General features: G+C 44.7%; 1 protein-coding gene across 1 annotated transcript in view; it reads left to right on the top strand.

The window, feature by feature from the left end:
- Nucleotides 1-22189, top strand: part of LOC119598239 (dentin sialophosphoprotein-like) — a 29285-nt gene extending 7096 nt beyond the window's left edge. Inside the window, exons 2-5 of the mRNA XM_037947886.1 lie at nt 5052-5149; nt 15397-15483; nt 18676-18863; nt 18972-22189. Coding sequence (XP_037803814.1) covers nt 5052-5149; nt 15397-15483; nt 18676-18863; nt 18972-21016 — 2418 coding nt within the window. The 3' untranslated portion in view covers nt 21017-22189. The remainder of the gene's footprint in view (nt 1-5051; nt 5150-15396; nt 15484-18675; nt 18864-18971) is intronic.
- Nucleotides 22190-23892: the final 1703 nt, after the last annotated feature.

Here is a 23892-nt window from a genome sequence, read left to right as displayed (position 1 = left end):
CTATATTGAATCTTGTATATCATTTTCTTAATTTTATGGTAGCTGATACTTCAAGTTCTTCGCTCAAACATTGATCAGTGGAATGCCATAATATTATTATCGGCTTAAATAAACTCGATCGATCGTATAACGGGATCTTCCTGTGGTGTAGAAAGTGGCGTTCGTGATGCGTGTAATGGTTTTGTGTGTGTGTGTGTGTGTGTGTGTGTGTGTGTGTGTGTGTGTGTGTGTGTGTGTGTGTGTGTGTGTGTGGAGGGGGGGGCAGGGGTAACTGATGTAATTATTCTTCTTAAGTCAATTTTATTCCTGTTGTTTGAGGTGGTACCGAGCGTCGTTTGGGCATAGCTCTTTCTCTTTCTCTTTTTCTTTCACTGATTCTCTTTTTCACACACTCCAAAAATCTCTCTCTCTCTCTCTCTCTCTCTCTCTCTCTCTCTCTCTCTCTCTATCTCTCCCTCTCTCTATCTCTCCCTCTCTCTCCCTCCTTCCATCCCTCTTCCCCAGGAGTCCATGGCGGATCCCTTCAGGTTAATTATGTAACTACGAGATGCGAAACCATGTATGTTGCTGCCACAAAAAAGAAAGTTTCGCCCCAGGTTAGCCTGTGTGTAAGGCGCTCTTGTTCATTAATTTTTTTATTATTATTGTTGTTTTTAATTATGCTAAAGGCCTTAGCATTGAAATTTTATTAGGCCTATGAGTTTAGGCTTAGAGAGAGAGAGAGAGAGAGAGAGAGAGAGAGAGAGAGAGAGAGAGAGAGAGAGAGAGAGAGAGAGAGAGAGAGATTTGAATGGATTCATTGTTGTATTATTTAGTACTGCTATATCTTTTGCTGTTGTAGACAGACCATGTTTTTTGTCGGTGAGAAGCTAGTTTTATATTGAATCTAAAGCTGAGGTGTTTCTGTGGGCTGAGGATCGTCATGCTGGCAGCTGCGTGTTTGTGTGTGAGGTTCTCTGTTCTCTTGCTTGTATCCTAGGCCATTGTACTGCTTAACGAATGCAGCTGTCCTTGAAATGCTGAGGTTCTTTGGTCGTGGCAGTCCTGTGATCTTGCATTTGGGTGGTGGAGTTCGAAATCCTTCTGGATTTGGGTGGGTGTGCTGTTTTTCTCTTTCCCTCAGTCTCTCTTCTCTTCTCTTCTCTTTTTTATTTCATATCTGTCTTCGCTTCTCACAGTTCTCTCTCTCTCTCTCTCTCTCTCTCTCTCTCTCTCTCTCTCTCTCTCTCTCTCTCTCTCTCTCTCTCTCTCTCTCTCTCTCTCTCTCTCTCTCTCTCTCTCTCGACTGTGCGTGTGCCTGTGACTGGATGTATGTAAAAGTTAAATAGCATCAAGTCCCAGCTCTCATCCTCATCCTCTGCCTCCCTCTCCTTCTCCGTATTCCAACGCCCCCGCCCCCCCCCCTTTTCCCTTTCCCCCTCACCCTGCATGATTGTGCATTCCGTGCCTGTCTATATTTTCTTCTCTCATTAGCGCATGGAATCACGTGTGTAATTCTCGATGTTGCTGTTACTGCTGTGTAGTCGCACGCTTGTACTCCTCTAGGTTTTCATGGGCGCTTGGGGAGGCGTTAATGGTCGTTTTGGGAGCATAGAGGGTGTACCCGGCGGCAGAGTAGATGCGAGTGTGCATTGGGTGGGGGAGGGGGGAGGCCGAATGGGCCATAAACGCAATTAAAACGAGCCGTTTGCAGTTTGACCGATGGTGTTGCAACACGTTCGTATTCGGTTAGGAGGGTTGGGGCATATGGGGATGGGATAGGGATGGGGTGGAGGGAAAGGAGAAGGGGAAGAGAGAGAGGTGGGGGAGGGGTAAAGGTGCAGATAGAAGAGACGTGTATTTGGGCACTGACGAGGCGTGGGAGATGGTTTATGCCTTTATAGAAGCCTATATTTCGGAATTAGGAAGCGGCATAGCTGGAGCACGAGATGGAATAGGGGTGAATAGGTTGGATATCGCGATAAAAGGGAGATGAGCGAGGAAGGGAGGAACGGAGAACAGTGCCAAATGACTCGTTGTTGGACCTCGTTAACATAACCAAAATTGTTATTGCTGTTACGACCGCTAGTTGAGAAGACCTCTTACCAGTCTGTCGCTCGTATCGTCATAAGTCCTCGTCACCATCATCATTCCCTCGCCTACCACCATCTTCAGCCTTGCATAGTGTCATCCACCATCACCGCGTTAAGTGCCAGAGTGCCAAAGTGACAGCTCAATGAAGACGTATTGCCGATTGCGCGTCAAGACCACCCAGCGCTCTTGTATGGCGTTATAATCAGGACGTTAATATTACGGTACTAATGTACTGCTGCTAGCGTGTGTTGGCGTGTTCGTGTGTGGCTGTGGCTGGCTTTTGTTTACATTTGTTTACATTTGTTTATTTGTTTGTTTTCAGTCATTGTCTTCTATGTATACACTAGTGATTTGGATTACTGTTTTGCTAATGGTCAGTTGTTTACCGCATATTATATATTTACGTTTTTAGGTTACCCTTTGAGGTAATTATTTGGTACATCAAATTGCCTTATTATGAAAATCGTCCTTCAAGCGAAGCTGAACCATAATGTGAAAGTTTGTTTCATCCTTTTGCTCATCTTAGAGCCTATTTGTTAGCATTGATATGAATGTATGTCGGCAAATTTGTGGGCGTGATACTTCAAATACTCTAATATTTTTTAATAATTTAACGCCATATGTTACTTTCGAGAATTCGTTATGATTTGGGAGCACACTCTTTCTTTGCCAAAGGCTGTAGACTATAAATGCTGCGCGTTGCCCTCTCTGCGGACGGACATCATGCCTGGAATTGGATGTCATTGATCGTTATATATTTAGCAAGACCTTGTTTTGTTATGCTGATTTATCTCGCACTTTTGCTTGGCCTTGGCATCTGCGATATATCGAAAGTAATGATTTTCATGGGTTTCCGTGCTGTATAATGTACACTGTCTATGTTAAGTGTGTGTGTGTGTGTGTGTGTGTGTGTGTGTGTGTGTGTGTGTGTGTGTGTGTGTGTGTGTGTGTGTGTGTGTGTGTGTGTGTGTGTGTGTGTGCGCGCGCGCACGCATACATTCACATACATACTCGTATATGTTTGTGTGTGTTTACACGATCACTGGCTGTGCTTTTCGTGTCGATGTATGAACGTGTGCTTTTTTGTGGACTCGGATGTGTGTATCTGTATAAAACACACACACCACACACACACACACACACACACACACACACACACACACACACACACACACACACACACACACACACACGATACCCAGATATATACGTGTCAAGCTTGTTCTGTCGTCGCCAGTTGCATCCTCTCATATCCTATCCGTATGCCTTCGTCTTTTTTACACTTGCAGTTACAGAGTATTCATCTGCCTAATGGAATGCCCAAGTACCAACACTACACACACACAGCATTTGTTTGACGATCCTCTCGGAGAGAAAAGTATCGCTCTCCTCTCTTCTCCTCTCTCTCCCTCTCCCTCTCCCTCTCCCTCTCCTCTCTCTCCCTCTCCCTCTCCCTCTCCTTCTCCCTCTCCTCTATCTCCTCTCTCCTCTCCCTCTCTCTCCTCTCCCTCTCCTCTCTCCTCTCCCTCTCCTCTTCTCCTTTCCCTTCTCTCTTTCCCTCTCTCCCTCTCCTCTCTCTCTCCTCACCTCTCCTCTCTTCTCTCCTCTCTTCTCTCTCTCTCTTCCTCCTCTCTCTCTCTTCCTCTCTTCCTCCTCTCTCTTCTCTCCTCTCTCTCTCTCTCTCTCCCTCCCTCCCTCCCTCTCTCCTTTCTCTCTCTCCCTCCATCCATCCACCCATCCCTCCCTCCCTCCCTCCCTCCCTCTCTCTCCCTCTCTCCACCCTAATTGTTCCTTGAAGGTTCAGTCATGCTGGTTGTTTACCTGCCCCGGGGGTCGCTTCACAGGATTACTGTTCTGGTGTCAGTTGTGTAGTTGCAGGTTGTACTTGTTTGTGTTGCGATTTTAAGGGTTCGTTGTTGTTGTTATTATTATTATTATTATTATTATTATTATTATTATTATTATTATTATTATTATTATTTGCTGCTGTTGCTGCTCTTCTGTTTGTTTGGAGACTTGAACAATCCATTTTTTTAACGTGTGTGTGTGTGGGGGGGGGGGGGCGCACGTGTGCATACATACATACATATATATATATATATATATATATATATATATATATATATATATATATATATATATATATATGTATGTATATATATATATATATATATATATATATATATATATATATATATATATATATATATATATATATATATATATATACATACACACACATATACGTATACATATACATATACATACATATATATATGCATACACACACACACACACACACACATGTATGTATATATGTATATAATACGGATAACCAAAGGCTAAATTGGTAGAGGAAACCTCGTTTTCTGTTTATTGGTTCGTCATTTTTTATATTTTTTTCCTTTTCCGAATCCCCCGAAAATGCATTTTAAGTGAACGAAAGAGAACTACTCGAATTGTTGTGTTCAAGGAGCTTTTGAATGTGTACTTTACCATACAAGAAGTGAATTGAGTGCTAAACCATGATAATGATGTTTCGCATTTTTTATACTAACATTACAAAGGTTTTTTTAAATGGAGATTTGTGTGTGTATGTATGTATGAATGTCTGTATGTTGGGTGAATTTTTCCCTGTTTAAGATGTGCAATAAACTATTCGGGAAACGAGTTTTTCATTGTTATCATCATCATACTGCATCACCCATATAATGTGTGTATGTATATACGTACATACATGTATGTATGTATGTATGTATGTATGTATGCCATATCAGCTTCCTATCCAGCCTCCATACAAATGAAACGAGCCATCGGTCGTGCCACTTAGCGAGAGGCAGTTAGGCGAACGAGAATAGCCAAGTAGATTACAGATAACGTGAACCACAAGAGCGAATGAAATAAAGGAAAAAATACAGAGGAAAAAAAAAAGGAAATGCCAAGGAGGAGGACTAACGACGTGCCTTTCTTCCTTGCAGCCCAAGATCGACCCTCTGCAGCTGCTGAAATGTCTTAGCATCCTGCTTAATCTGCGAGGCGGGATCAAAGGCCTGGACGATGTGCCGCGGGTCAAAGGGTGAGTGCCGCCTCGTGTTTGTTCACCTCTTCTGTGTGTGTGTGATATATATATATATATATATATATTATATATATATATATATATATATATATATATATGTATATTATATATCATATATTATATATATTATATATATATATATATATATATATATATATTATATTATATATATTATATATATTAATATATATATATATATTATATATTATATATATATATATAATATTATATATTATATATATTATATTATATATATATTATATATATTATATTATATTATATATATATATATTATATATATGTATATATTATGTATATATATATATGTATATATATTTATATATATTGTATACTATATTTATTAATATATGATATTATTATATCTATACTATATATATATCTATATCATTATATATTAATTAACAATCACACCACCCACACACACACACACACACACACACACACACACACACACACACACACACACACACACACACACATTGTCAGTATGTGGATGTATATGTTTACTTTTCTTTATCTTTTCATCCATGTTTTGACTTTTTACGTATTTTGTGTTCTGTCTTTTTTCTCCTGTTTTTTTTTTTCCCTCTCTCTCTCTCTCTCTCTCTCTTATTTTCAGTGTACTTCTGCCCTCTTTTTTTTTATAACTTTGTACTTTTCCTTCTGTCTTCACCTTTTTTTCGTCCTTTTGTCGCATTATTACAGTCTTCATTTTTTCTTCTTTTCGTATTTCTTGTACTCTCATTACCCGTTTTTCCTTCCTTCTGTCGTATTTTCTGTCGATTTTCATCATATGTTTTTTCTTCTGCGGCGTATTTATCACTGTCATCGCCCATTCTTCTTCTTCCTTCGATCTTTCAGTTTCAAGGAACCCGGATGCAAGATCGAAACCGTGTTCGGCAGTTTCGTTTTATGCGCTTGCGGAAGAGCGGGTAAAGAGGGCGGAGGAGGAAAGCGAAATTTTTTTGCGATTATGGTCATTGTCTTGGAGGAGGAGGAAAAAAAATTGTTGTTGTTATTATTGTTATTATTATTATTATTATTATTATTATTATTATTATTATTATTATTTCTATCATTATTATTATTATTATTATTATTGTTGTTATTTGTGTGTGTGTGAGAAAAATTGAAGAAAGTTCACCCTAACTATTAGAGAAGAAAATAAATATATAAAGGATTTTATTATTATTATTATTATTATTATTATTATTATTATTATTATTATTATTGCTGAAAAAAGAAATTGGAGAGAAAAAGGGATTCGTTCGTGTCGCAGGAACATCACTCGGGACATGAGTGTTTTCTCCTGCGTCGTCAATGAAGGATCTCCAATGCGGCCGCGGGAGTGCGGTGGCAGAGGGTGGATCGAGGGAAGAGGTGTGTGTGAGGGAGGGAGAGAGAGAGAGAGAGAGAGAGAGAGAGAGAGAGAGAGAGAGAGAGAGAGAGGGAGAGAGAGAGAGACAGAGGGAGAGAGAGAGAGAGAGAGAGAGAGAGAACATAGATCATAGATCATTCATGTTCTCATATTGATGTTCATCTTTTATCCCCAAGTAAGTTTCTCCTTCCATATGGGCCATATGGTAGTATCAAGTTCCTTTTACGATTGTTGTAAATACGAGAAATGTTAGAGAATAGAAATGGCGGAAGTTTATAATGAATGATGAAAAGTTACTCGAAGCTTTGGCGTCAGCGCGGGTGATTTAAATCTGCTTTTCAGACTCTTCCAGAATTTTTTCCAACGCCTCCAAGTTGATGGAAATCTGGTGCTTGAGGGAATATATATGTGTGTGTGTGTATGTGTGTGTGTATGTATGTATGTATGTATGCGTATTTGTGCGTGTGTGAGATTAACCGAAAATAAGAAAGAAACAGAGAACTGAAAAAGAAATAATACTGATGATGATAATGATAATAATAATAATAATAATAATAATAATAATAATAATAATAATAGATATAAATAAAGATTTTTAAAGATTAGAATAAAAACAGAGTAGTCCGATCCGTGAAAAACAGCCATTTCTTCTAAAGGCAACAACGTTTTGAGCTGTGCCTCGTCATCACCCCCCCCCCCCCCGCGCATTTGCTTTTGAAATAAGTTTTCTCAAATTAATTGACCTGGGAGAGATTGGACCGCGGCGCTGCGGGGTAAACGCGATTGGTTCGATTGGTAATTCCGTATCGACGTCTACTGCGTTTATCACCGGAAGGGGGGGGGGAGGGGGGGGGTCGATTCGGTGTCAGATAACGTATCAGTCCCTATCGGCGTCCTGGCTGGTGGGTGGCATGCCGAGTGGCGGCAGTAGGGTCGTGAGTCGTACGTAAACAAGTGCGGTCGTGCTCCTTTTGGGGGGGTCTAGCCTGGGGTGCCAGTTGCTCCTTTTTTTTTTTTTTTTTTTTTTTTTTTACGGATTCCGAGTGGATGATAAAAACGTATGTGTATCTGTTCGTGTGTTTATACCTCTAGAAAGTGATAGATTCTCTCTCTCTCTCTCTCTCTCTCTCTCTCTCTCTCTCTCTCTCTCTCTCTCTCTCTCTCTCTCTCTCTCTCTCTCCCTCTCTCTCTCTCTCTCTCTCTCTCTCTCTCTCTCGAAGTTTCTCGAAGGTTTTGCGTCAGCGCGGGTGATTTAAATCTGATTGAAAAAACTCATTTAGAATTTTCTAGAAGAGTGGCTGGGCCCCCAAAAGGAACAAGGCCGCACTTGTCTACGTATGACTCACCGGTCAATTAATCTTGTTTCTCTCTCTCTCTCTCTCTCTCTCTCTCTCTCTCTCTCTCTCTCTCTCTCTCTCTCTCTCTCTCTCTCTCTCTCTTCCCCCCTCCCTCCCTCCCTCTTTTCCTCCCTCCATCCCTTCCTCCCTCTCTCCCTCCCTAACCTTCCTCCCTCTCCCTCTCCCTCTCCCTCTCCCCCCCCACACCAAGAACGTAATATAATTCTTTGTGTAGAAAGGCAAGGGAAGACCGAATTATAGTCTGCTATTTTCCCATCTTCGTGTTCGTCTTCTAGGTTAATTATTCTTCCTCGCCTGCTTCTTTTTTTCCTCTTGCTTTTCTCTTCTTCTTCTTATTATTATTATTAAATTGACATAGGCTATTTAGAATTAGGCTGTTACCGATAGCAAAAAGATTTTTTGGTTACCTCGTCACGCGCGAGTATCTACCGAAAATACTGAAAACGATATAGGCCTATCTATGCCCATTTTTTTTTTTTTTTTTGCCGGAACCCGCAAGGCCATATCTCTCCCAAGTGCTGATTCGAAATATTAGAATAGAAAAGATTAATCGGATTAATTTCGTAATGCTGAGATTCGAATGGATTTCTTGTAGTGATTACTGTTAAATTGGTATGTTGTTTTATATATATATATATATATATATATATATATATATATATATATCTTTGCTAGATGTATGTTAACGATCGATGGATGTTGAAACCTTTTCGATTTTGGAATTTCAGAAATTCCTCCCCCCTCCCCCCATTAGTAAATTGATTGTAAACAGATGTTGAGATTGTTGAAAAGCGACGGGGCAGGACGATGCATAGACACTCAGCTGATCACTCTTCTGTTAACTGAAAGTGCGCTCAGGTGACAGTCATGAAATTCTCCTGAAAATTGCGTGGTCGTTATAAGAGGATTATTTCCATGTGCAGAGCAAGAGTTGATTACGAGAAAGAAATCTTGAGTGACTCACAGTTCAGAGGTGAACCTGAACATTTATCTATATAGCATAATGTGGATAGATGTCAGTGTGTGTGTGTGTGTGTGTGTGTGTGTGTGTGTGTGTGTGCGCGCGTGCACTGGAGAAAGTAAGTTATGGTATTGATAGTCAAGTTAGGGTAAATAGAAACGCTTTTTTGCAGAGGATTGCATTCTCTCTTATTTCACTTCCCTTTTCCTCTCCCTTTCACTACCCCTTTCCGTCGTCCCTCTTCGCCTACCACCCCTGGGCTGTCCCAACATCAGCGTCTTCCACCCAAGCACTCCATTGCTTCTCCGACAACTATCGCTTTTTTTTATTCTTTTCCTTCTCCTTACGTTCTCTTTGTCTCTCTCATTCATCCTACTTCGTTCCTTTCCCTCTCTTTCTTCCTCTCCTTAATCCCACTTCGGTCCTCTGCCTCTTTTTCCCTCTTCCTCTTCCTCTTCCACCCTCCCTCTCCCCTCCTCCCTCCCTCTCTCCCTCCCTCCCTCCCTCCCTCTCCCCTCCTCCCTCCCCTCCTCCCTCCCTCATCCTCTCCCTCTCCCCTTCTCCCTCCCTCCCTCTCCCCTCCTCCCTCCCTCCCACCGTTCCTCTTCCCCCCTTTCTTCCCTCCCCGTCTCCCTCCCACTTCCTGCAACTCCCTCTCGCTCTCTGCCTCTCCCTGCCATAGGCTCTTGTTAGCACTGCATCCGGTGCTCAGCTATCCGGTGCTCTCCCTGTTCCCTGAGAAGGCATTGGTTAGCATTCAGAGCGACACGGTTACGGGGTCGTCAGACGCATAGGAGATACATTATTTATGGTGATGGGAGGGTCCTATGCCCGTGCAGTTTGTGTGTGTGTGTGTGTGTGTGTGTGTGTGTGTGTGTGTGTGTGTGTGTGTGTGTGTGTGTGTGTGTGTGTGTGTGTGTGAGAGAGAGAGAGAGAGAGAGAGAGAGAGAGAGAGAGAGAGAGAGAGAGAGAGAGAGAGAGAGAGAGTGTGTGTGTGTGTGTGAGTCTCTATTTGCATATCCGTATGAGAGTGAGTCTCTATTTGCATATCCGTATGAGAAGGACATGTGCGTAGTCTCTCTCTCTCACTCACCAACTCACTCGCCGTCCATACTCTCCCTCTCCCCATTTGTTCCTCACTTCTTCACAATCTCCCTCTCTCTCTCTCCTCTCTCTCCTCTCTCTCCTCTCTCTCTCTCTCTCTCTCTCTCTCTCTCTCTCTCTCCCTCCCTCTCCTCTCTCCCTTCCTCTCCTCTCTCCCTCTCTCTCTCTCTCTCTCTTCCTCTCTCTCCTCCCCCCTCTCTTCCCTCTCTCTCTCTTCTTCCCCTCCTCTTTCCTCTTCCTCTCTCTCTCTCTTCCTCTCTCTCTCTCTTCCTCTCTCTCTCTCTTCCTCTCTCTCTTCTCTCTCCTCCTCTCTCTCTCCTCTCCTCTCTCTTCGTTTCTCTCTCTCTCCCTCTTCTCTTCCTCTCTCCTCTCCTCTCTCTTCCTCTCTCCTCTCCTCTCCTCTCCTCTCCTCTCTCTTCCTCTCTCCTCTCCCCTCTCTCCTCTCTCTCTCTCTCTCCTTCTCTCTTCTTCTCTCTCTCTCTCTCTCTCTCTCTCTCCTCTCTCCTCTCCTCTCGTCTCTCTCTCTCTCTCTCTTCTCTCTCTTCCTCTCCGCTCTCTATCTCACTCTCTCTCTCTCTCCGCTCTCTCTCTCTCTCTCTCTCTCTGCTCTCTCTCTCTCTCTCTCTCTCTCTCTCTCTCTCTCTTCATCCTTTCTTCCCTCCCTCCCTCCCTCCCCCCCTCTCCCCTGTAGAAATTCGGGAAGTGCACCTTGTAGTTCCGTCTCGCCTCAGAAGTTGAATCAGGTATGCGTATCATTGTTGGTTGACGATCCAGGGTACACAACGCGGATATAGGCAAACCTGTTTACGTGAGGGAATTGATTCATTTTGTGAGCCACGGGGGTGAGGGTAGAAGCGTTGTCGAGTCGATTGGACGTATACTTATCTGAATGCATACTGTAGTGGCTATTATTCTAAGGGCGTCCCGTATAACGCAACAGCGGGCGATGTATTGGCGAAAAGGAGGGGGACTGGTAGGGACGGCAAGGGGCAGGGTAACGGAGGGGGCTAAAGTTACTAGAGTTCGATTTTATGTGGAAATTAGGATTGTAGTGTGTGTGTGTGTGTGTGTGTGTGTGTGTATGTGTGTGTGTGTTTCCGGAGGGAGAGGTAACACCGTGGTTAATTGGAAGGTCGCATTTCTGGTAGAGACAGACACGAAAAGAGGAGAGATGTTTGGGAGTGATAATGAGAGGGGGGATAAGAAAGGGGTATTGTGCATGTATAATGTATAGATAGATAGATAGGTAGAATTTGGTGAATAGAACAAAATAAATAAATTATGGCATGCATAACGTATAGATGTATAGATAAAGACACCGGTAGAGATTAGCGATTAGAAAAATAAACAATTATGGTTATACTTTATCCTTCAGTGCATCCTGTAATGAATAGTGTTCTAAGGGCGTCCCATGGTTTGGTGACGCAACAGCGGCCGGCATTCAGGTACAGTGGAGAGCTGGATGACCGAGAGAAAGTGGATAGGATAATTACTTACTGGATAGAACCATCACTCGTGTTGGTCAAATACATTTAGTCTCTTGTCGTTCTGTTCGATGTTATTAAGGCAGTTATCATTATGATGCTTTTGATGATGTTTTTTTTACATAAATAGTCAGTTTGTTAATTAATCTTTCTACCTGGTGAACTGTCCTTAAGGTCGGCCTTAAATAGCTAGACTAAGAAGCACATCAAGCATGGTAAAGCCAGGTTAGAAGTGTCACGCACACTGACATCGTAGGTGCAAAGGAATGTGCCCTCATGTCAGATCATGCTACGTGATGTGCTTCAGTAAGACCCATTTGAAGCCGGGTGTAGCGACGTCGAGGTGGCACCCGTTGTGGGGAAAAGATGTCAACGCTGTCCCAGATGTGCTAACGTGGGGGGGGGGGGTGACGTGCTGTGTGTGTGTGTGTGTGTGTGTGTGTGTGTGTGTGTGTGTGTGTGTGTGTGTGTGTGTGTGTGTGTGTGTGTGTGTGTGTGTGTGTGTGTGTGTGTGTGTAAATATGGAGAACAAGCTGTGTAAAAGTTCGTTCCAGAGCAATAATATGCGCGGCTTGCATTTGCTGAGATGAAGTTGCAGAAACGGACCCCTCTTGTTGGCTTGTGAATCAAGACCTGAAACCGTTAGAATTACCGTCAACCAAGGAAAATAGTGACGTAGTCGGCGGCGGAGGAATATAGAATCCTCATAATCCACAGTCGGGGATGGATTTGAGAGCCGAGGGGAAGAATGTTTGTTTGTTTGTGTGTGTGTGGGGGGGGGGGGGTTAAAGGCGTTAGTTTAGCTGAAAAAATATACTTTTTTTTTTTAATGTTTCGTCATTTTAGTTGAAGGAATAGGGGTGAAAAGAGGGATGGAAGGAAGGAAGGAAGGATCGCTGATCTGTGTCTATATAAAGCCATGTGGTAATTAAAAGGAATGTGTGTGCGTGTGTATGTGTCTGTGCGCGTGCGGTTGTTTATATGATCAAAAGATCACATAGTTACATTAATTGTATCACTTGATCTCTCTCTCTCTCTCTCTCTCTCTCTCTCTCTCTCTCTCTCTCTCTCTCTCTCCCTCTCCCTCTCCCTCTCCCTCTCCCTCCCTCCCTCCCTCCCTCCCTCCCTCCCCCTCTCCCTCTCTCCCTCCCTCTCTCTCTCTCTCTCTCTCCCTCTCCCTCCCTCCCTCCCTCCCTCCCTCCCTCCCTCTCCTCGCCCTGCCTTTCTCCCTATGTACACTTGTACGAAAATAGAACTTGTAAGCAAACGGGACCAATACCAGGAAACCGTCTTATCTCAAAAGGATGGAGAGAGAGAGAGAGAGAGAGAGAGAGAGAGAGAGAGAGAGAGAGAGAGAGAGATAATGAGAAAGAGAAAGAGAGAATTAGAGTGAGTGAGTGAGTAAGAGAGAAAAAAAGAAAAGAAGAGAGAAAGACGAAATCAAGATATCAATAAAAGGGGAGAAAGGGAAAAAGAAGGAGAGAGAGAGGGAGAGAGAGAGAGAGAGAGAGAGAGAGAGAGAGAGAGAGAGAGAGAGAGAGAGAGAGAGAGAGAGAGAGAGAGAGAGAGAGAGAACTAAACTGCAGCAAGTGCTAAGTGGCCGACGTCCGCGGCGAGGCAAGGGCGTCAACCTCAGTGCACGGGCGCGGGGAGGGAGGGAGGGAGGGCGCCCCTCAGCCGTGTAACCGGTGGCTGTTCCGGGGAAGTCGGCCGGCAGTAATGGAGAATGTTTTTGCAGCTCCACGTTTATTTATTTATTTATTATTATTTTTTTTTTTTTTGTTATTTTTTTTATTTACTATTTATTCATTTATTTTCATTATTATTTTTTTTTTATTTTTTTTTTTTTTTGGGGGGCGTGGATTTGTGGACGCGGCTTCGAGGAGGAGGAATGGTTCGGGTGGGGGTGGGGGAGGGGGTAAGGGAAAGGGGGATGGGATAGGGAAAGGGGGCATGCGAGGTCTATCGCGCTGGTCGATGATTATGCAATGAATGGTTCATGGATCCCATGGTTCGTGTAATAGGCTTTGGTCCTGGAGGGTTGTGTAAGCGGGTCGCTTGTGCGAGCTGCAAGTTACTGCATCATGGCCGCCGTTTGTACATGGACACTCGCTTTGTGTGTACGTGGGAGACGCAGAGTGGGAAGGGGGGGAGGATAAGAGCAAGTGTGTGTGTGTGTGTGAGTGTGAGTGTGAGTGTGAGTGTTTTCGTGCTTGCTAGCGCGCGTGTGAGTCTGCCTATCTCTCTATCTGTGTATGTATGTATGTATTTGTTTGTGTGTAGCATTGTGTTTGTTTTCCGCTTGAGTGTGAAGGAGTGAAAGTGTCTTTGCCGGTGCCTGTGCGTGCAAGGGTGTAGCAATCATTGCAGGTCCAGAGCCTTTGTGCACCGCCAATGTAGAATCGATTAAATCAGTAAATATTATATATAGATGTATACGTTGTACTTTGTTCACTCTGTGATATATAGGTTTGTGGTCACGGCAGAGTTTGGACATGTATTGTGTGCACTCCTTTGTGGATTGTGCCATGTTTTTCGTCGTCTTCGTCATCTTTCTTTTCGCTTCTCTCTCTCTCTCTCTCTCTCTCTCTCTCTCTCTCTCTTCTCTCTCTCTCTCTTTCTCTCTTCCTCTCTCTCTCTCTCTCTCTTCCTCTCTCTCTCTTTCCATCTTCCTCTCTCTCTCTCTCCTCTCTCTCCTCTCTCTCTCTCTCTCTCTCTCTCTTCCTCCTCTTTCTCTTTCCTTCTGTTCTTCCTTCACTCCCTGCTCCTTGTACTAGTTTCTTCTATCTTTCTCCTCTCTATTCTTAATTCTCTTCCTGTGCTTACTCCCACCCCTTCTCATATTGTCCTCCAGTCTGCCTCTACCTCCTCTTTATCTCTCCTCCCTCCCTCTGCCGCTCCGTCCTCCTCTTCCCTCTCATCTTTTTTATCCACTGCCTCCTCCTTCCTCCTCTTCCTCCACCTTTATCCTCACCCCTCCCCTCCCTTCCCTTCTGCCGCCCGCTTTGACCCCCCACTCCTATCTACCCCTACCCCTACCTCTACATCTACCCTACCTCTACATCTACCCCTACCCTTGCCCTTACCCCTACCTCTCCCTCTACCTCTTCCTCTACCTCTACCCTTACCCCAACTCCTACCTCAACCTCTACTCCTACCCCTACTCCTACCTCAACCCCTTCCCCCACCCCCACCCCACCCCACCCCACCCCACCCCACCCCACCCCACCCCACGTCCCTTTCCCCTAACAGGCCAGGTGCAGCCTACACATTTGCGACACTTTGTATCTGCCCTGAATAGTGCGGCATTTTTTGTCCTATCGACTTCATATGTTTTCCGAGTTTCGCATTAACTTAATGTAGATCTCTGCGTGTTTTTCTTTTCTTTTCTTTTCTTGGTGCAGTTGTTCCGTGCCCGTGTGATTGGCGCTTCCTCGACATAACCGATAGTTTGATACGTAGCATCCCGTTTTATTGTCTGAACACTTGGGGCAGATCCACTGTTCAGGTTTATTTTATATATATTTTGTTTTCGTTCTCTCTCATTCTTTTTTCTTTTCTCTCTTTATCTCCCTCTCTCGCTCCCTTCATACCGCTTCTCCCCCCCCCCTCCCCTTCCCTTTTCCCTCTCTTTCACCATTTCTTAACCCCCTTTATCCTCTTTTCCGTCCTAACTCTACTTTTTTTCATCGCTCCCCCATCCTTTCCCCCCCCCCTTGCTTCGTTCTCGTCTTCCACTTCTCTTCCCTCTCCTTTCCTCCTCCTCCTCCTCATTTCCTCCTCCTCCTCCTCATTTCCTCCTCCTCCTCCTCCTCCTCCTCCTCCTCCTCCTCCTCCTCATCGTCCTTCCTCTTCCTTCTCCTCCCTCTCCTTTCCTAATCCGTCTCCCCTTTCAAAATTCTCCACGATGACTAACGCCAGCGTCCGCCCTCTTCCAGGTTGATGGCTAAGTACTCCAAGAAGCTGGTGAGCAAATGCATCTACCTGAACATCTTGCAAGCAACGGACATCCCCTTTCTGGACGCGTGAGTATGCGCCTTTGGCCACCCCGATCTTACCCTTACAGACACGCACACGCACACGCACACGCACACGCACACACACACACACACACGCACACACACACACACACACACACACACACACACACACACACACACACACACACACACACACACACACACACACACACACACACACACACACACACACACACATGCTCTCTCCTTTGCTTAGCAATCTTCGATTTTTCGTCGATTAGGCTTTTTTTTTTAGGATAAGTAGGTGTATAGGGATGGTTGAGGTGGTAGACGTGGCGGTAGTGGTAGTCGTTGGTGGCGGTAGCAATAGTAGCAGGCGATAGCAAGTAGTAGCATTGTTTTTTGATGCCCTTGATCGAGTACGACCTTCTGTTTAGCACTGAAGGTACACGCGATAGATACTTTTGATGAGCGCCATGGTCACGCGACGAGGCTATGGGCCATCGACTTCTGGAGCTGGGCTGATTAAAGCGAGAGGAGGGAGGCATTAGAACGATGGAAGAGAAAATAAAGGTTATTAATATAACGATTGCCGTCCATTTAAAAAGAGATTGATATAAGGCCAAACAAAATTAGGTTCGAATTATCGGTCTTTTCTATATTATCTTTCATTCTCGTCCATCTGTTGTTTTTTCTTGCGGATTCTCTTGCTCGCTCTCGTCATCATTGTTTTGGTTAAGTTCCCCCTCCGGGATATTTCGTTTTCTTTCCTTGGGGAGAAATTAAGTGCCTGACTTCGAATGTTGTTTTCATCTTCCAGGATAAGTGAATTGCCTTGGTGGAAATATAATACATATATGTAATTCGACACTTCACGTCAACCACCTTGCGAGGCTTCAAGTAAATAACTTTGAAAAGCAAGGGGAGAATTTTACCTTTTCGTCGTCCATTCGAAGGCCACGCATCCAGGCCCGTTGGGACGCCCCCTTTAAACCATGCGCTGTACATCTCCCAAGTCGCTTTTCTGTAGGTGGTTGATCTTTCTCTCTGTCTCCGGGTCGGAATGGTGAGGGCGTTGTCCTTTCTGTGTCTGATCTTCGGCAGTGGTTGTTGTTGAAAGAACTCTGTTTGGGTGGAAGGTTTTGTTTTCGAATTCGTGGATCGCATCTTGTTGCCAGCCTTTATGGGAAAGTTGCACGTGCCTTGGGAGACGTAGCTGTTTGTTTTGCATTGTGTTGCTGTGTCTAATTCTTGTGCACATGGGGCATGATGCTTAAAACAATGGATAATTGTGTTTAAATACATGTACGTACACATACATGCATGGGTATTAAGTACATGAAAAATACTCGTAATCACTGGCCAACTCATACAGATCAGCATATAGGTATTGTTGTAATGTGCAGATAGGTGCACACACACACGCACACGCACGTACGCGCGCGCGCACACACACACACATACACACACACACACACACACACACACACACACACACACACACACACACACACACACACACACACACACACACACACACACACACACGTGTCCCCCCCCCCCTCACACACACATTCACTCACTCACTTACTCACTCATAACACACACAAACGTAGTCGTTTGCCACCTCGGTATAGGCCTAAATACACCTTTCGTACAGTTTGCAGTAGGTTTCTTGTGCATGGGAGTGTGTCCATGTCGATACACTTTGGTCATTTGAACTTCATGGAACTTGTATTAGTTGGTAAAAATATACTGAATGCTCCACCTGCCTATTGCACACTCGTTATCTCTGCGCATGTGTTTCACAGGTGTTCTCAGAGAGTGTGGGTTTATGTAGGTTTACCCTGGTAGAAGTCTTTTTTAAGAGCTATTTTCCGATATGTTTGAATTTACTGAATATGCTTTTATAAGTATGCAGTTGTTCTGTGTAGGGAGAGGAATGGGTGGATAAATAGATAGAAAGATGGATAGACAGATGGATAGTGATGGATAGATAGATAGATAATTAGGTGGATATATTTTGCGGTGTGTGGAAGTAGCCTAGTAATCCTTTGTGTTTGTTTATATAGACTGGCAAATGATGACGAGAGTTCGCCTACGAATACATACGCACGCAATTACATTAGCATGAATATCACTCGTAGCAGATGTGGAAAAGTAAAAATGGTAATGAATAGCTTCACCACACGTGATTATTGACCTTTGTGCAAAAGTAACATCACTGAGAGCGAGTTGTGAAATCTTGGTTGCTGTGACAGTGGGTATTTTGGAATTGCTATGCGCGGTTTTCTAATTCTATTATTTTTTACTCAACTGCCACTTTAGAAATAGAAGAAAAAGATAACATCAAAGGAAAGGCAACGATACAAATGTTCCTTCTCCCTGATATTACCGCAAAGCATCATCTTCGAGGCAGATGGTATTTGGCCACCAGCGTCACACTCGCCTTTGCATCTGGTTAGAGAGACAGCAGATTTAGTTAGATATAAAAGACCGATAGCAAGTGACCCCCAACAGCGTAATTCGTTACACTACGTAACGAATTGCAGGTGTGACAAAGCGTTATTAACATCGATGTCAGATATCACTGAGCAGACGTCCACAGGGCGCGTGGGTGAAGCGCGCCACCTGGAGTCTTAAGCGAGAATGTTTCGACGTAGAATGTTAAAAAAAAAGAGGATTCCACACGCTTGCGAGGAAAGGAAATATGCACAAGGTCACGGGGAGTGTTCATTATGCGAATGATCGCGGTGGGCAGCCACTCAGCTCGTATGTGGAGCATGTGTAATCTGTTAATTTTGATGAGGATGTGATTTGAAAAGCTTCGGTTAGGCCTACACTTCGTGCTAGTTAGTGTTCGTCCTTTTTTGTCCATGCCTCAACTACTCGCACACGTACACGCGTTTATGCACGTACACACGCATGTATTACTGTGCCTATACATCTTCGTGCTTGTATTTATGTTTATCTTGTATTTGTAAAAATATGAGTTACCTTTTTGAATGAACAATCACTATGAATGACCTTCATGAGAGAGAGAGAGAGAGAGAGAGAGAGAGAGAGAGAGAGAGAGAGAGAGAGAGTGTGTGTGTGTGTGTGTGTGTGTGTGTGTGTGTGTGTGTGTGTGTGTGTGTGTGTGTGTGTGTGTGTGTGTGTGTGTGTGCACGATAAGAAGGGCGTGTCCCGATGGCTGAACCACGGCTGAAAGTCGGTTTGTCGTTGGCTCCTTTTCAGGTTCTACGAGGAAGGCGGCTGGGAGCTGGTGGGCGCGTGGCTGCAGGAGGCGGTCGGCTCGAGGAATTGGCCGCTGGCTGGGCAGGTGCTGACGCTGCTCGACACCTCGCCGATGACGGTCACGAGGCTCAAGAGGACCACCACGCCCAAGCTGGTCAAGGAGCTGTCTAGGGAGTGCCCTAGCGAAGGTGAGAGTCGCGCGCGTTTTAAAGCTGATGATCTGGGTTTTTGTTTTGGCCTTTCTGTGGTGCTCGCTTAATCCTCGGCTCTAAATGCGTTCCGTTTGTCTTGGGCAGATGTACAAAACACGGCCAAGCAGTTGGTGCACAAGTGGATGGAGGTGGTGCGGCAGGGGGACGGCACCGCGGCCGGCGTGGGGCTCGGCAGCGCCTGCGCCGGGGACGACGACGACGAGAGAGCTGGCAGCGCGGACGCGGCGCCCTTCCAGCAGGAGGATGTGGCCATGGTCGACCTGACCTCGCCCGACCCCGAGGACGAGGACAAGGGCGAGTCGGGGCCCTCGCAGACGCCCCAGACCGGCTCCAGGGAGTCGTCGCTGGGCGAGGGCGGCGACGCCAGCTCCTCCCTCGACTGCCAGGACGAGTCGTCCAACGCCTCCACGGAGAGCGACACGACGCCCGCGCCCACCACGCCCATCCGCATCACGATCCGCAGCGGGTCGCAGGTGCTGGCCAAGGTGTCGTCGCAGCGCCTGAGCCAGGACTCCACCGACAGCGACGACAACAAGCCCTTGAGTGTGATCAAGCAGGAGGTGGAGAAGGCCCGGCAGGCGCGGAAGGCGCTGGAGGCGGAGAAGGCCTCGGCGGGAGCGGCCTCAGCTACCTCAAGCACGCCCGCCGCGGCGCCCACAGCTACCACAACTACCTCGCTCTCCGCCCCAGCCGGTGACGAGGCCGGGGCCGGCAGCACAGCCACTACCTCTTCAGAGACCAATGATGTCCAGCCCAACGGTGCCGAGGGCGCCACCGCAGAGGGCGCCGCCGCGTCAGGGACCACGCCCACAGTGCACACCATCGTGACCTTTACGGGAGGGCTGTCCAGCACTACCTCGCCCGCCGCCGCGCAGCCGACCGCGGCGGCCGAGGAGGCGGGCGGCGAGGCGGGCGGCGAGGCAGCCAGCAAGGAAGCCGACGAGGCCAAGGGAGTGAACGGGGAGGACGAAGGGAAGGGCAGTGACACGGCGAACGGGGAGGGGGAGGAGGACACGGCGAAGGACGGAGGGAAAGATGTGAAAGTGGACAATAAAGACATGAACGGAGCGAGCGCCGATAGCGACGCTCAGCTCAGCTCAGAGAGTAAAGACGTTGTAGACAGTAAAAGCAAAAGCGAATCCAAAGAGAAAGACAAAGACAAGGAAAAGAAAAGCAGTCGAGAGAAAGAGAAAGAGCGAGACAGAAAATCGAAGGACTCGGAGAAGGATAAAAAGAAAGAAAAGGAGAAAGAGAAAAGTAGAAGTTCCAAAAGCAGCAGCAGCAGCAAATCGGAGAAGGAAAAGAGTTCGAGAGACAGACACAGAAGTAGCAGTAGCAGTAGTAAAGACAAAGATAAAGATAGGAGAGACAAGGACCGTAGTAAAAGCAGCAGCAGCAGTAGAGACAAGAAGAGCAGCAGTAGAGATAAAGAGAAAGAACGGGAGAGAAGCAGAGAGAAGGAAAAGGAGCGAGAGAAGGAGAGGAAGAACAAGGAGAAGCAGGAGTCGGAGGACAAGGCCACGCTGGAGAAGGTGAAGCCTCACAGCGCCGACGGCCTGGCCAAGATCCCGAGGAAGCAGGCCAGCTTCTTGGACGCGCTGGGCTCCGCCGACTCGGAGCTCAACGAGGCCAAGAAGCCCTCGGTGAAGACGTACAAGTCGCGGGGCTTCCGCAACACCGGGCTTCTGGACGAGCCCACCAAGCTCCCGGGCGTCGCCGGCAAGAAACCAGCCGGGGCGGAGAAGAAGGGCGTCGTCGGGGGCCTGGCGGGGGGGAGTGCGCTGTCTCCTTCCGGGGGGCTGAAGAGGCCGTCGCCGCTGGACGACCTGCCCTCCTCGCAGCCCGACAAGCGCGTGAGGTCGTCCGTCTCGTCGTCGCCGCTCAACGCCGACAAGCCCGGCGGAGTCAAGCTAATTTCGCCCAAACGACGTAAGTGGAAGGAAGACGCTCGCCGCTACCTGCGCTGCTTTCAGGGTGTTGCGCATAGCTCCTTGTTTCTTAGCTGTTCCCCCTTTCTTATTCACCTTTTCTTTTCTTTCTGTTCTTGCTTTCTTGGATTCCAATGTTTGGTCCGTAATATCAGTTATAGAAGTCATCTTGTAGGGGGTTTATGGTTAAAATATGAATAGATATATTTTTTACCTTTATTTTTTTCTTTGACTTTATTCTCCTCCTTTATATATTTAGTTCCCTTTCCTATAATCCGTGATTCCTTGCTTTATTTTGTTTTCCTTTTATTTTTTTTTTACCTTTTTCCACCCTCTTTTTTTTCTCGAAGGTAGTGGCGAGCCAGACATTAGCCTAACATGGGACTTCAGGGTAGCTGGAGGTGGTGCTGTTCACAAAACATGTCGATTTAAGAGTCATACCCATTTTTTCCATGCTGTCTTGCAAATAATGATAAATTTAACGTAAATGGCCATATCTATAAATTACCTGTCCATTAGTTATATATATAAATGAATTTTTTTTCAAAAAGAGACTCCCATCTCCAGCTCCCCAAGGTACCCTGGTCGGGGTATAGGTGGTTACCTTAGGAACAAATGTATGACAGAAGAGCCCATCCTGTGTTCACAACCATGCTCGTATGTGAGCTGTTTGTGAACTGGCAGTTGGAAAATGTGGAAGGCCTCCCTTTGGCTTGGTGTATTATTTGATAAGTGTCATTGCAGTTCACAAAAAATCAATTTTCTATTTGTAAGGTAAAGGTGTTGCAAGTGTAAATGCATTGTAAGAGGACATCCATTTATGATAATCACCCAGGGATCTTTTATTTGTTCTTGGAAAATATCATGAGAAATGAGATGAACAGTCATTTCAGACGGGTAGAGTTTGTGCTCAGTAGAGTCATTCCTTTGAATGTCGAGAAATAGTCATAAATTGCTATCGTTTTACCAGTTTCTCTACCTCATGTTATGGAACATATGTAAACCAGTGTTCGTTTTGTAAGGACATCAGCAGACCCAGAGTGTAAGATCTGTAACAAATTAACATGAATAATTTCATTGGTGAACATATCTTCCACCTGTTCTTAACTCCAACTTGATATTTTCAGGTCATATTATACAAATCTCACATGACGGTGCCTATCTTTACAGGATGTTTTTTTATCAATGCTTTCATTTTGGGTACCATTGTTTCAATGATCAGATGTGGAAGTTGAGATAAACCTCCCAACCCCCATGTACACTCTTGCTCTTAAACGGGTTGAAGTGTTCCTTCTTCCAGTTATGGCAGCAGTGCAGACACCGGAAAGCGGCGATCATCTCCTCTGTAATGTCCAAATAAAAAAGTTGACCTTCTTCCCTGTAAACACACTCCGGGAGCACGGATGAGCCGAGGGTCCGCCCGTGCCACATCAGCTGCTGCTTCAGGTCCCGACGTCCGTGACGCCAGCCGTCCTTGCAGTGGCACCCTCGCCCCCTTCGGCTGGGGGAGGACGCAGGGACACACTATGAGCCCTGGGGTCCAACAACGTATATATGTATATTGCACTCCATGTGAAATATATGTATATATATAAATCTAGTGAACACATAAAATAAAACACCTTATTTAGGACGGGGGACATTTAATGAGCCCCCTTAGGTAGCCAGGGTGTGACCTCTCACGTGGGAGTCACATAGGGGGGACGTGCCCATGAGCCCCCAGGGGTAGGTAGGCTAGCCAGGCAGACGACGGGACGGGGCAGAGTAGTCAGGCGGAGGGAAGTGTGCGTGGCCGCTAGCATGTCTTCGAATCCGTCCAGTCTTTTTTCATCTCGAATTCTAAAAGGAAAGTTGTGTGTGTATGTATAAGAGAAAGGAACCAACTTCGGGAATTGTGATATGATCTGTAAAAACCTAAAAAGAAATCGAGGGTCGTAAAAATGAGAGAGAAGTCGATCCGGAAGTCAGGTCATTGCAACACGCATGTTATTGTATCGGAAATTATCTTCAGAATTTCAAAATCTTTACCAATTTTTTGGGATTTACAGTGCCGTCTTCAAACAAAAGCTTTTTTTATTACATTTTGCCGTCTATGATTTTACACGAGGTGATGGCCGGTGAATGTTCTAGACCCAAGAATAGGTATATAATACACTTTGATTATTTTTTGTTTTGTGAGGTAGAAATTCCGGTTTCAGGTTGGCTTCAAATGCAGCTTAACAATAAAGGCTTTGTTGCCCAAGCTGTGTTTGAAGGTAGAACGTTCTGGTGACGGTAGGACAGAGCTTTCGATAAGCGTTAAATCAACTTAAATTAAGCGTTTACCCATTTAATTAATTAGCATAAAGTAAGCTAAATGCGCCCGAGTAATTTTTGAACAGTGTTCAGTAAACATTTTATTTATTAGAGAAGAGTTACCATTATTTTTAGGTTATTAGTTCGTGCTAATTTTGGATTTTAAATTACTCTTGCTAATGGTTTCAAAGAAACAATCGGCTATAATATTAATATAATTCCTTTAATTTGCTATTTATCCTTACAAGTATATCCTTTCTTTATTGTTAACTGTTCCTATCAGGTTGATAGTACTATTGGTCTTGCTATTATTATTATTGGTTGTTTTTATTATCACTTTATTTTGATTAGTTCATTTATAGCCTTTACCACCATAATTATCATATTCTTTATCGTTACTTACACCAGCGTTAGTGTGATTATTATTTTTGTTATTAAATTTGTTATTTTGTTTGTTTTTTTATTATATATATTGTTATTTTTATATAGTAATAGCATCAATGGGACCACTATCATGATCTTATTAGTATTATTAATACCGTTATCAGTTTCACCGTATTATTGTTATATGCTATTACTGTTGGTCATTTTATTATTAATCATTATTTTTATTAGTTATTGTTATTATTATTATTATTATTATTGTTAATATTATTATTATTATTATTATTATTATTATTATTATTATTATTTTGTTACTATTGTTATTGTCGTCATTACTGTTATTTATTATTGTTATTACTAATGCTTCAGTACTTAGTTATTATGATTATTCCATTTCT

This window comes from Penaeus monodon, chromosome 41 (genome assembly GCF_015228065.2).
Source record: "Penaeus monodon isolate SGIC_2016 chromosome 41, NSTDA_Pmon_1, whole genome shotgun sequence".
NCBI classification, from domain to species: domain Eukaryota; kingdom Metazoa; phylum Arthropoda; class Malacostraca; order Decapoda; family Penaeidae; genus Penaeus; species Penaeus monodon.
The sequence above is the reverse complement of the archived record's forward strand: the minus strand, read 5'-3'. Positions and strand labels throughout refer to the sequence as shown.